The following is an 11,829-nucleotide window of genomic DNA, read 5'->3' on the forward strand; positions in this document are numbered from 1 at the left end:
CTGACTCAGGGGTTTGAACCCACATCCCCCTGTTAGAGTGGTCTCCCTGTTCACTACGCCACCTTACTGCCTCCGGCCGTGTCAGAGAATCCCCTCTAATAATTCCCTCTAAATACCAGAAACCGCATGTACCAGGTTAGAAAGCAAAGCACAGCGACTTCTCAATCATCAATAATTTATGTAGACTTACCCCGAAATGCCAGTCTTGATGGACTACACCAGTGAAATTGGTCTGTTGGTCTACTTACCCTTTATGTGATTAGAGGATTAGTAGAAAAGCAGGGGAAAAAACACCAACTCTGGATTACCAAAAGATCTTTCTTCTTATGTTAGACAATGCTAGGGTACTGTGAGCAGGACAGAGACACCTACCAGAGACACAACAGATGATTTTGGTGGTATTCCTATCATTACATGCAAACGGTAAATCTCCCAACAAGTCAGTCAAGTCTCTATTGTGTCAAATCAGTACTCGGTGTCGCCCTATACTTGAAAGTTTAGTATCCTGAACCAGTATCAGCGATGAAGAAGTGGCAGTGGATTCAGAAGTGGTATCAGGAAATCTTAAACCTCTCATGCCTAGCCACTCCGGGATTTCACACTTTTATTCTGGCTCAGACAGGGGAGGAATAATGATGTCTCAGCCTGCTCCTCTCTGCCCTGTTCTAAGTGTGTAGGAGGTAGAAAGAGTGTGTGTTTCTCTGAGTCGAAGCCCAGGAGGAGCGAGTAGGCCCGTCTGACGGCGAGGGGGAGAAAAGTGTTTCATTCACTTAAGCCCCAGACGAAGATTAACATTGCGCAGGTCTTGTGTAACGCCGGACTCTGAGCCGCCGCGCGGGGATTTGGCTGGATGCTCTTCTGTTAGACGTACTCGCCTGTGTGTGTCAGTGCCCTTCGACACCATTTACAGTCATCCTCCACCATTACAGATAACACAGCAGATGGATGAAACAACACAGTGTGTGTGTGTGTGGGGGGGGGGGGGGGGGGGGGGGGGGGGGTGAGCCGCGGTACTCAGTCATGGGAAGCCGATCTGTATTGTTTTGCTATCACAGTGTTTATTTGTCAAGCCTAGTTCTGTATATGCATATTTTTTCCGCTCAGCCAACCCCCTAGTGAGTTGAAATGTGCATTTTCAGTGTTTGTAAGCCCTTATTTATGGATTTGACACGTGACTTAAGTACATTACATGAGATTCCTCTGTAAATGGCAGGCTTGCTGTTGTGGTTTCTGTGCTTTTATGTAACTGTGTTATTTGAGTTTCTGGGATCAAGGCTACTCTCCTGTATAAAGCCCCTGAATCCTCCCCTGTCTAGCTTAGGTATGGTTGTATAAGGTAGGGAAATCTCTATCCTAACACTGGGACATGTAATTTTCATAATGAGATTGTTTGTCAAACATCAACAGGAAGGTGCCATAGGGGGCCGCAGCCTTGCCCTCCGTGGGAAAGGTGCATTATCGCCATCTGTTGCTGGCTGTGGCGCACTGCAGCCATGTGCCAGGCCATAAAGACAGTCAATCATCATAGTGGGAAATAAACACCAGACACCTGCCAAATGCTGGTCAGTTTTGTCTGTGGCTGGTAGTTTTTTTTTTCTATTCTGCCAGCCGCTTTGGCAGGTAACCAGCTAGTCTGGAAATAATTCTCCTTTCTAAAGACCATACGTCCTCTAAAAATTGTCTGGTGAAATTTAGAATCCATCAAGCACCGCATGCATCTGCTGCATCAAAAAAAAGTTTGTTTTCTAGCCTGACTGTCATAAAGTAGAGATTATTGAGACTGACAGGCAGTAGATCCTGTCGAGTCACTTCAGAGATTCAACGTCGATTTGAAGCATGTAGCAACTTGTTTCTGTCTGTAACCTGGTGAGTTGAGTGAGAGTCAGTTCATCTTACGAAAATGCTCCCTAAAATAGAACGCACATATTCTGTTGCCTTTCTGTGACAGTTCTGTTTAGATTTGTGAACATGAACAGCTCTCTCCCATAAATATAAGCAACTATCCAGGTACTTGTGGATTACAGTTAGCTCTGTCTGTCCATAAGTTAGTATTACATAGTTATTAATTCTACTATTTTACAATCATGTCTTGGTAAGATACTGATTAGTGTAAAAAAAACGTTTGCAGCTGTTTTGTGATTAAATTTATTTTGAATTTCATGACTTGCCAACTGACAACTAGCTTGCCTAAACAAACAGAAGTCAAACTTGATATTTTCTTGGTGAGCTATTCACCTGATTTAAATTATGATCCATTGTGTCAAAAACAAATTTGAAATCTTTTCTTCCTTTTTCTTCTTTTTGTTTTCTTTGTTTGTATCTTCCATTCTAGTTTCCATTCTGTTTCTGCGGACTGGAATTGATTAATTTTAATCTTCTCATATCCATTACCTCAACCCACCAACGTATTCTTCCTGCTTAGCCCTGCCTCTCTGCATGTACCTACAAACAAAAAAAGCCAGGATTGTAATCTGTGATGCCATTAGGTGACAAAACCGATAACCTCACCAGTGACAGTAAATGGGAGGGCGACTTCATGGACACAGTGGGGGATTTTCCTGGGATAACGGTGTATTTTCTGCTTCATAAATGTTAGATCTGCTTTAAAACAAAGGTGATAAGGGTGAAAAAATGCAAACAAACATCCTAATGGTTGACAAATCAGTTCCCGGTTAGTTGTCACTGGAGCATCTCCCGAGATTTATCTACCTGGTGGCATCACACACTAAAATCTTGATTATTTGGTCTTCATGTGTACAAGTATTGATGGAACCATCCAAGATCCTAGGAATAACATACATTAACTGTGTTTTAGAGAGAGTTTTCACAGTTACAGTTACAGCTACAGTAGGATTGCAGGATTTTGGTTGTTTGATTCCCTGTTCCTCTGTGCTTGTCCTCTGCCAGGTGATGACCCACCTACGCGTGATCGAGGAGAGGATGAACCAGAGCCTGTCTCTGCTGTACAAAGTACCGTACGTGGCCGAGGAGATTCAGGATGAAATTGGTGAGTCGTGTTCTGTCGAAGCCCCCTAGGCAGTTTGGAGGAGGGATGGTAGGCTGTAATAAAATGAAACGAAATGAAAAGAGTGATGGAATTCGCACCAGTGCCAGATAGAAACAGCCGGTACATCATATTTCTTCTGGGCCTCAATGGAATTTTATTTTTTTTCTTGTTGTAGCTGGTGCGAGCTGAAAAAAAATACTCTAAAGGATGGGTCTTAACTTTTTGCAAAGGGCAACATCAACACAAACACAAGACTGCAGACAGATTTAGTGCTAGGTCTGTAAACCAATTATCAGACAGAGACAAGTGCTGTCCTTTTGTGTATGTGTGTGTGTGTGTGTGTGTGTGTGTGTGAGGTGGCGAGGGTAATAAGGCTGCTCTGTCTGAGTTGGAGAGCGTCAGCCCACCAGCTCTCCTCGGCACAATTAAAACCTAACGTTGTTCACTGTAGCGTTTGGACTGCATTCATCTCCGGCAGCACGAGATGAGACGGGCGGAGTCCGGCTCTGGGAGAGCAGCAGCACATGTTTTATTATTTCCTTTTTGTTACCTTTGGTTCATTAAAGGAGCCATTGCGTGGTGTGCAGCGCAGATTAAAGTGGAGCGGATGCCGTGACAGAACTGGGTCACAGCTTTCACCGTGCTGCATCCTGTTGGGAGATGTGCAGATTTACACGGAAAATAGCTCTCAGAAAAATACTAATTGGTAGTTCGGAGAAATGGGAACGGACTTTTCTTGCAGCAACTTCACTGTGATCATTGCAATTTAATGTTAACAGTAATTGGAGTAGCTCTGACTTTGCTCATTACTGCCATGTCCCAGGTTGCCAGGTATTTGCGTCCGTCTCATGCTCTTATTACATGTTCTCCTCGCAGATGAGCTTCTCCAGGAGCAGAAAGCTGACATGGACCAGTTCCTGTCGTCCATCTCCGAGTCCCAGCCGGACGTCACTGTGTTGTCGGAGGAGAGCATGGAGGTCCCCGCCTCCGAGGGAAAACCCTACCGCCCCTTCCAGGTCACCTCCCTGGGGTCCCGCCTGGAGCCGGAGGGTGAGCAGCTCCGGCCCCCGTCACAGTAGCAGTCAGGATCGTGAGCGTCACTACAGCTGTGTGGAGAACAATAGGCCGCACACATAAGTCTTTCAGCAGGACACGAGTGACTTAGCACACCGAAACTGTTGACCAGTGAGGGAGAGTAGCTCATGTGTAACTGAAGGAGAGAAGAGGTATACAAAGTGTGTAAGGCCAATCCGTGCGTGCTGTGGAGCCATGGATTTGGGCTTATCTGCGCCTACACAGTTCCCTCTGGCCTAGCCTTCAACATAACACTACTGAAGTTCAGATAAATGCACAAAGCCTCAGGCTTTGGTGCCTAGCTGGAGCCAAAAGCTTTGAAAATATGCCTCTTAGTGAGCAGTTATGGTTCTCTCCTTTGTCACATGTTTGTGCCAAACAAAAGATTCAATCCTCAAGGAGAGAACAAAGTGAAGGATGGAATACTTCCAGGCAAACGAAAGGCAAATTACAACTAAATCCCCAAGGAACATTTAATATACATGCCAACGCCCCGGAGGGCTTTGATTGGAGTTGCCAATTTTTGAAATGGCTCCTCTTTTGAGTTTGGTTATCTCTCAGATTTATTTCTGGACGCTTCCCTACTGGACTCCTCTCTTAATCAATTAACACAGCTTGATAATCCTGCCTTTTCTCTGCTCACCTAGGTTTTCTCTCTTTTCTCCTTCCCTCTTTCTGTTCTTTTTTTTCTGTTGCTCATTTCCAATGCCAAGGCGATCTATCAGACTCCCCACGTGCCTTCAAGAAAGGTTGGTGCCTCTGCTACCTCTTGTTTTTTCTCGCTCCCCCTCTCTCCTCATCTTCCAAGCCATCTCCATCAATTTTGTTCCACTGTTCTCCTTTTCCTCCCTTTGGTGCAGTTTGGGATCCTCTCTCTCTCTCCCACCCTTGCTATTACTATTTTGTCAGCAGCCATTTTTGCTATTGTTCATTTTCTCCTCGTTTTGATGACTCACATGGCCCACTTGGTTGGGCCTCAGACCCTTTTAGGATTATCTCACCAGGATTATCACTTGATTCTGAATAGCCAGTGGCTTCTAAGTACGGCAGATCGGGTCACAGCCAGCTCCCCTCTCACAGAGACCGGCCGTCCTGTTTCCTGTCATCTCGTCCTCAGTACATTTGTCAAAGCACCTTGCTTAATTATCCCCCCCCCCCCCCCCACCCACACACTCATTGCCCTCATCAGTCTCTCTCTTCCTGATAGGAGCGGTGTGATTTAGTGGCCCTGTCTGGCGCACAGTGTTTCCACTGACCCACAGCCGGGTCTAAATTGGCCCGATTTGTCCTCTAAGACCTGAGACGGTGATGTGGTTGTGTCAGCCGTTGTCTGATCTGGGCTTAACCTTGTGTTCATTGAACATTGTGACACCTTTCCTCTAATTATTAAGCCTAAATTCTATATGGACTTTTATAGGTTACGTATGAAAGATGGAGGCCTTTTTTTTACCGCAACGCCCTCCTCCTCTCCGTAGATCCCTGTTCCTGGATGTGTTTGCCATTGCTGTTGTGTTGTACTAGTCCAGCCCATAGAGATGAGTTGTCAAATCGCCGTTAGAGAGATCACCACTATTGTCCCGTTCGATAGCGTGGCAGAATGCGATGCTATGTGTTCACTGCAGTACCATCTGATAACGCCCGCCAGAGCCTCTGACGTCAGCGGCGCTGCGTGCGGCTCGTAAACACACATCATTGTTTCCCCGCTAAATCCAACGGCGGTAATTGTCCTAATCTTGTCCTTATGGCATCGGCCGCGCCCGGCGGCAGACAATGGGCCGATGCCAGACTCATCGCTCCCGTACATCATTCAGGACCCTGCCCCGGCTGCGTCGCTCTCTCCTCTCAGCTCTTGATTTATTCATGGCATATCTTCTGTGTGTATTAATAGATACTATGCCTATTTCAAAACCATTGGTCTTCCTAGCATGCATATTTGACACTCTGGCCCAGATTATGGCCTAGCCACTTCTGGAGGCCTACAGGGTCTACTAGTTTTTTTTTTATTCTCCGCTAAAATACATACTAGAGGGGTTATGAAGGATTTATAGCCATGCAGAGTTTTGACCATGAAATTGGAGCTAACTGAAGGAGAGAAAATGCTGGGCGAAACCATAACTGCATATGAGGATTTCATGAAGTCAAAGCACGCAATGGATGTTTACAGAGAAACCTCAGATATATGCAAAGTAGCGCTTTGAGTGGGCCTTTGTAGAAAAATGGAAGGTCAGTGTAACGTTAGCATGTGACCGCCTGGTGCTCCGGCGTACGCGGCGCTGAATGGAAGAAAGGGCATTGTTGTCACCAGCGCTGTGTGTGTGGAAGAGACCCGGGCGACGGTGGTGGGGGAAAAGAGCTGGATATATGTGCAGCTGTCCTCCATCAATACCCTGTCCCTGTTTGTTTGTGCAGCTCTGCTGTTATTGACTGCGCTCCTTCACCTCCTGCAGGCTCCGGCATGTCTGGTTTAGACGGGCTGATCGGCGCGGAGGAGAGAATCATCAACAGCAAAGCCAAGATCAACGACAATGTGGTAAGAGCTTCATCGCTACGTTTGTCGTACTGTTGCAGCCTCATCTGATCAGTGTTTGTGCCTCTTTCAACTCTCTGACTTCCTCTACACATGAACTAAGAGCAGCATTGTTAAAGCAAAAAAATATATAAAATACCCTACTGGGAAGTGGGTTAAGATTTTTAATATTATTCCTCGCAGTAAATATTCCGCAACAGAGGACTGTCTTGACAATTTATTTTGCATTACCATGACCTCAGGCTAAGGCAGTTGGGCTGGAGAACTAAGAGTGAAATTAATGAGTACATACAGTCATTAGTATTAATCAGTACACAAGACGCTTCGTTATCGGTGCTTTCACATAGCTCTCTTAAGTTCAGCTTTTAATGAGTCAGATTATTCCAGTAACTATGTTGTCATAGTTACAGCTATCTCGCACTTGGCTATTTGTGTGTCCGTCTTCAGCCTCTGCCAACCGACCCTCATTCACACCGAGTCCACACATTCTTCGTCAGTCATCGCATGCTTTCTTTTCTTTGCCACGAACACCATTTCCTCATGGATTTTCAAATGATGCTTGGCTGCTGAATGTGTGCAATGTTTCGCATGCTAATCCGAGACCCAACTGCAAAAAAAAACAAAAAAAAAACTGTGTTTGTGTTATGAGTCATGCAGTTTATTTTGAGGTTTTCGAATGCATGCTTGTTTTCTTTTGGTAAATGCTAATTTTCTTTAGACGGAGCAATCTGAGGTTAAAAAAAATCAATAGGTCTTTCACATCATGGTGACAAGGCGCCTACCTAAAATGTGCCGTTTTCATTCTTAATCTGTTTTTTTTTTCTCGCGTGAAATGGACTCCGGACTGCTCTGTCTACAAACAGCTGTTTTTGTTTCTGCCTCCTGAACACACCCACATTCACTCTCAGCGCTTCTTCAGATTAGAGCTCTCAGTAATGAGTGGCTGACAGTCTGTTTAGAAAGACATGTAACTGTGTGACTCCAAGAGAGAGTCTGTTGTTCATGCCTGCAAACCCCCCCTCCCTCTCTCCCTTCCAGTTTGTACAAGACAAGCTCCAAGTGTATCATCGCCCAAACACAGATAATCCTTAACACTTTACTTCGCTACACATTCCTACTCTCTCTCCCTGCCTGCCTATGTCTCTCTCTCTCTCTCTCTATCTGTCTGTCTTTCTGTCACTCTCTCTCTCTCTCTCTCACACACACACATGGTCACACACACATTGCAGTGAGTGTAACCTGGGCTCCCCTGTCTGTGTTGACAGGTGATTGATGAGTCTCTGGATGTTAAAGAAGTGATTTACAGTGCAGAGAGAGTCAGCGTTATGCATGATGATGAGCTGGTGAGTACAGCGGCGCCCTCCACTGGGCTCTCTGGGGAACTGTAGTCATCAGTAGTGGGGATAAAGATGAAAGGAGGGAGTGTGGGAGTGTGCAAAACGCAAAAGATACCAGTTCTGCAGTTGATGCTGCGAAAAAGACACGCAGCATCGGAACAGACCCCCGAACAGATCCCACCTCTTGTAATTTTGAAGTTTTCTGTTCAGGCTACTATGTTTTGGTTATTTCTGCATGGATGCATGTTTGTTATGTGAATGTATCTGGATGTACACATGAAAATCCCAGTTCATACGATGAATGTGTATCCACACAAACTGAGTGTGCTCGGTTTATGTGTGAGAATGAGCAGAGCAGATCTGCCCGGTGGCTGTCTACATATGATTAGTTTGCGTCATATGTGCCAGATTACATTGTGAAGAACAGTGTAGGTGACTGTGGTTGTTCGTATACGTAAACAGGCCCGAGATTTAACACAGGCCTCCACGAAGACACATTTCATGCATGTGTACACACTGGTCACTCTTGGTTTTAGTCACTCATGTCTTACAAAATCCTTTCTGCCTAAAGGGATCTCGTCCCTGTTTCACTGTGATATTGTAAAATAATACGAGGCTATAGAGCAATATAGAGTAATTCCATCATACTGTGTTTGGGTAACACTCAACATTGAAGTTCTCCTCCAGTGACTCCATCACCCCATTTCTAAACTCCTTTGAGGAGGGTTAATCTCAAAGTGTTTTTTTTTTTTTTATTACCGCCGCTTGGCACAGTTGAAATCAAAAAGAGGTTTACCTGTGTAGCAGGAGAATCCGGGGAGGGGAAGCACATCTGTGCTCGTTTCAATTGTCACACATCGGTTGTTACTCGCCGTGTAAATGAATGATTTGCTTTGGAAAGATTTTAAAACGTGTTGTTGGTGAGGTGGCTGGAGGGGGGCTTTACTTACTGTTTTCATATAACAAGACTGAGCCAAAGTAAAGATCTGAATATTGTCCATTCATTGTAAGCGGAGTAACTGAACAAGGAATCCATTGTATGTGTACAATGTCATCGTTATTACAGAAACAGCAGCCTTATAATGGAAGAAAGAGCAATACAGTGTAACATTTAACTACAACCTGACCTGTTGTCTTGTGTGTTGTCTGATGTTTGTATTGTCTCCTTACTGCCTGTCTCTCTCTCTCACACCCATCCCGCCTGTCAGGAGTCCTACCGCCCTCTGGGAGAGGACTTCAGCTTTGGGAGCAGCGCACTGATTGGCCTGCTGGTGATCGCGGTGGCCATAGCAACCGTCATTGTGATCAGTCTGGTGCTCTTGAGGAAGAGGCAGTACGGCACCATCAGTCACGGCATCGTGGAGGTAAGTCACCGGACTTTACTGAATATCATAAAATATTAAAGCTACCTTCCCGGTGGTATTTGATGCAGAACGTGTAATCATAATACATATATTATGATTGAATGTATTTGATTTGCTTAACTGTCTTTTATTTGATTCATAATGTTTGATTTATAATGTTTAGCAAGTCAAGACAAACTCTTAGAAGTGGAATTTAATGGAACTCAATTCTGTTTCCTGTCATAGATCAAATCATCATTTCTCATGTAAATGTCTCATGGGTAAATGCAAGGCAAATTGTATTATTGTCCCTGTAACATTTGCATATTGCACACACAGCATGTTGTGCTTCCTTGAGAAGAGCTGTTGATGTCTCCTGTCGAGGTCACTCCTCACCCGTGTCCTCTGTCCACCTCTCACCCCGTGTGTTGGCAGGTCGACCCCATGCTGACACCAGAGGAACGCCACCTCAGCAAGATGCAGAACCACGGCTACGAGAACCCCACCTACAAATACCTGGAGCAGATGCAGATCTAACCTGAGCCTACAGGGGGCGCTGCGGAGTCTGAGAGCGGGCGGCAACCGAGGGGGAACATACTACTGACCAATAACATATGATGCTATTGTCAAAATCATTTGCATACATCCAAAATCCATTTACCGGTTTGTTCAAAACAATCCTTAAATAATGCTACTACTTCTACTACTGCTACTATTGTACTATAGAGCTCTTTTTGATCATGTTTCTTTTGAAAAGGTGATGTATCTACCATTTTGCATTCTGGAAAATGTGATTCAGCAGATTTCTCTGTAATTATGAATACAGCTATCTCAGATCAAGATGTATAACATTTCTTCAGAAGTTTTCATTTATTTTTAAAGGTGTAACGCAAATCAAGATAAATTGAAAGTTAAATGTATTTGAGTAGCCATCATCAACCCGACAGACCAGACACTACACTTTTGGTTTCCATCGTACAAGTGTCCAGTTTCCGATGGTTTTCTCAAAAAGAATTGGTGTGTTTTTTGTTTTTTTTTCTTCTTCTTCTTCTCAATAGATTGCTTGTATATGAAGGTTCTTTGTACCAATTAAAATGTATAGTGAAACAACAAATGAGAAAAAAATGAAAACAAAATCATGAATTATTTACTTTCTGTTCTTTGTTATGATAACAAAAATATACATATACAGTTTAAATATATATAAGAGTAGATGTTTTTATTCCACCTTTTTTCCCAGGGAAGAGGCTCTGAGTTGGATTGCGGGTCTAAGCTTGGTGGTCATGAGTTGCGTTTGCAGGCACACTGTTTAGAAAGCGTTGCAGAAGGTGTGCACAGGCCCCCAGCTCAAACACAACACACACACAACCTACTTTGAACCCTTATCATCCAAGTGAATGTGATACGTCCCGATCATATTCCCCCCTACACACACACACACACACATAACCTTCAATAATGGGGAAAAAGGCAAAACAAATAGATGAAGTAAAACCTATTGACATTTGTTACATAGTTGAATGTATTGTGGAAGCTTTTTTTTCCATACTATGTACCTGAAATGTTTCCTTACGACTCTGATTTTAATGCAGCGTCACATACAAATTGGAAAAACAAGTGATTTTTTTGCTTTATTTTGTTTTATTTTTTGCACAAAAGAAGAGCTGAAGCGTAAAAAAACCCCAAGTACTACGGGAGCCAATCTGAAACTAAATTGGGGGGGATGATGTACACACATACTTTGTTAGGAACAACTGTTTGCTTTGCTGGTCCTAAAGCGCAGAACAGTGGGAACAGTCTTGATAGATCAAAGCCACCTGAAGTCGACTTGGAGCTGGAGGGCTGTGCAGGCAGACAGAGACACACAGAAAGACAAGGCTTGGAGAGCTGGTTTCTGAATAAAGCTGACTTGTGTATTTTTACAGGCAGAGAATGGAACAAACAAGTAAACTGAATCCTAAAATCCTCTTTTCTCTCTCTCTCTCTCTCTCTCTCTTAGTATTGTCTTTGTATGCCTGTATAGTTGATGTTGCAATCATGGCTTTTTCCGGAGGATTACCTGTGGTGTGCATTGTTCTTATATGAAATGATATGATATATATTTTTAAGTTTGTTTTCTTGTTTTCTATTTTTCTCTTCCTGTGACAGTATCTCTGTATGTGACTGTCTCACTATGCACCCAAACGGCTTCAATCTTGTAATTGCCTGCTTGATTGTGGGAGGGGACTGGGAACTAATATAATATGCATATTAGTGATAAAAAAAAAAAACAACTATTTGATTGACACCAATATGGAAACAGATTTATGGTTACGGGGGGAAACACATCAATAAACTCACAACTTCCATATGGATGTGTCTTGTCTCTTTGATAGATAGATAGATAGATGGGGAATATTGATAGACAGTCATTATATAGTGGAGTGTCAACCCAGCACACACACACACACACACACATCTTAATGCTTTGGCAATATTGTTCTAAACTTTCATGCCAATAAAGCCTATTGAATTGAACTGATGGGGAATATAATAGTGAGC

General features: G+C 43.7%; 1 protein-coding gene across 1 annotated transcript in view; it reads left to right on the plus strand.

The window, feature by feature from the left end:
• Nucleotides 1-11,638, plus strand: part of aplp2 (amyloid beta (A4) precursor-like protein 2) — a 48,060-nt gene extending 36,422 nt beyond the window's left edge. The window contains exons 7-12 of the mRNA XM_078283944.1: nt 2,908-3,007; nt 3,884-4,057; nt 6,529-6,611; nt 7,874-7,951; nt 9,154-9,309; nt 9,724-11,638. Coding sequence (XP_078140070.1) covers nt 2,908-3,007; nt 3,884-4,057; nt 6,529-6,611; nt 7,874-7,951; nt 9,154-9,309; nt 9,724-9,825 — 693 coding nt within the window. The 3' untranslated portion in view covers nt 9,826-11,638. The remainder of the gene's footprint in view (nt 1-2,907; nt 3,008-3,883; nt 4,058-6,528; nt 6,612-7,873; nt 7,952-9,153; nt 9,310-9,723) is intronic.
• Nucleotides 11,639-11,829: the final 191 nt, after the last annotated feature.

Source organism: Centroberyx gerrardi, chromosome 6 (genome assembly GCF_048128805.1).
Source record: "Centroberyx gerrardi isolate f3 chromosome 6, fCenGer3.hap1.cur.20231027, whole genome shotgun sequence".
NCBI classification, from domain to species: Eukaryota; Metazoa; Chordata; class Actinopteri; order Beryciformes; family Berycidae; genus Centroberyx; species Centroberyx gerrardi.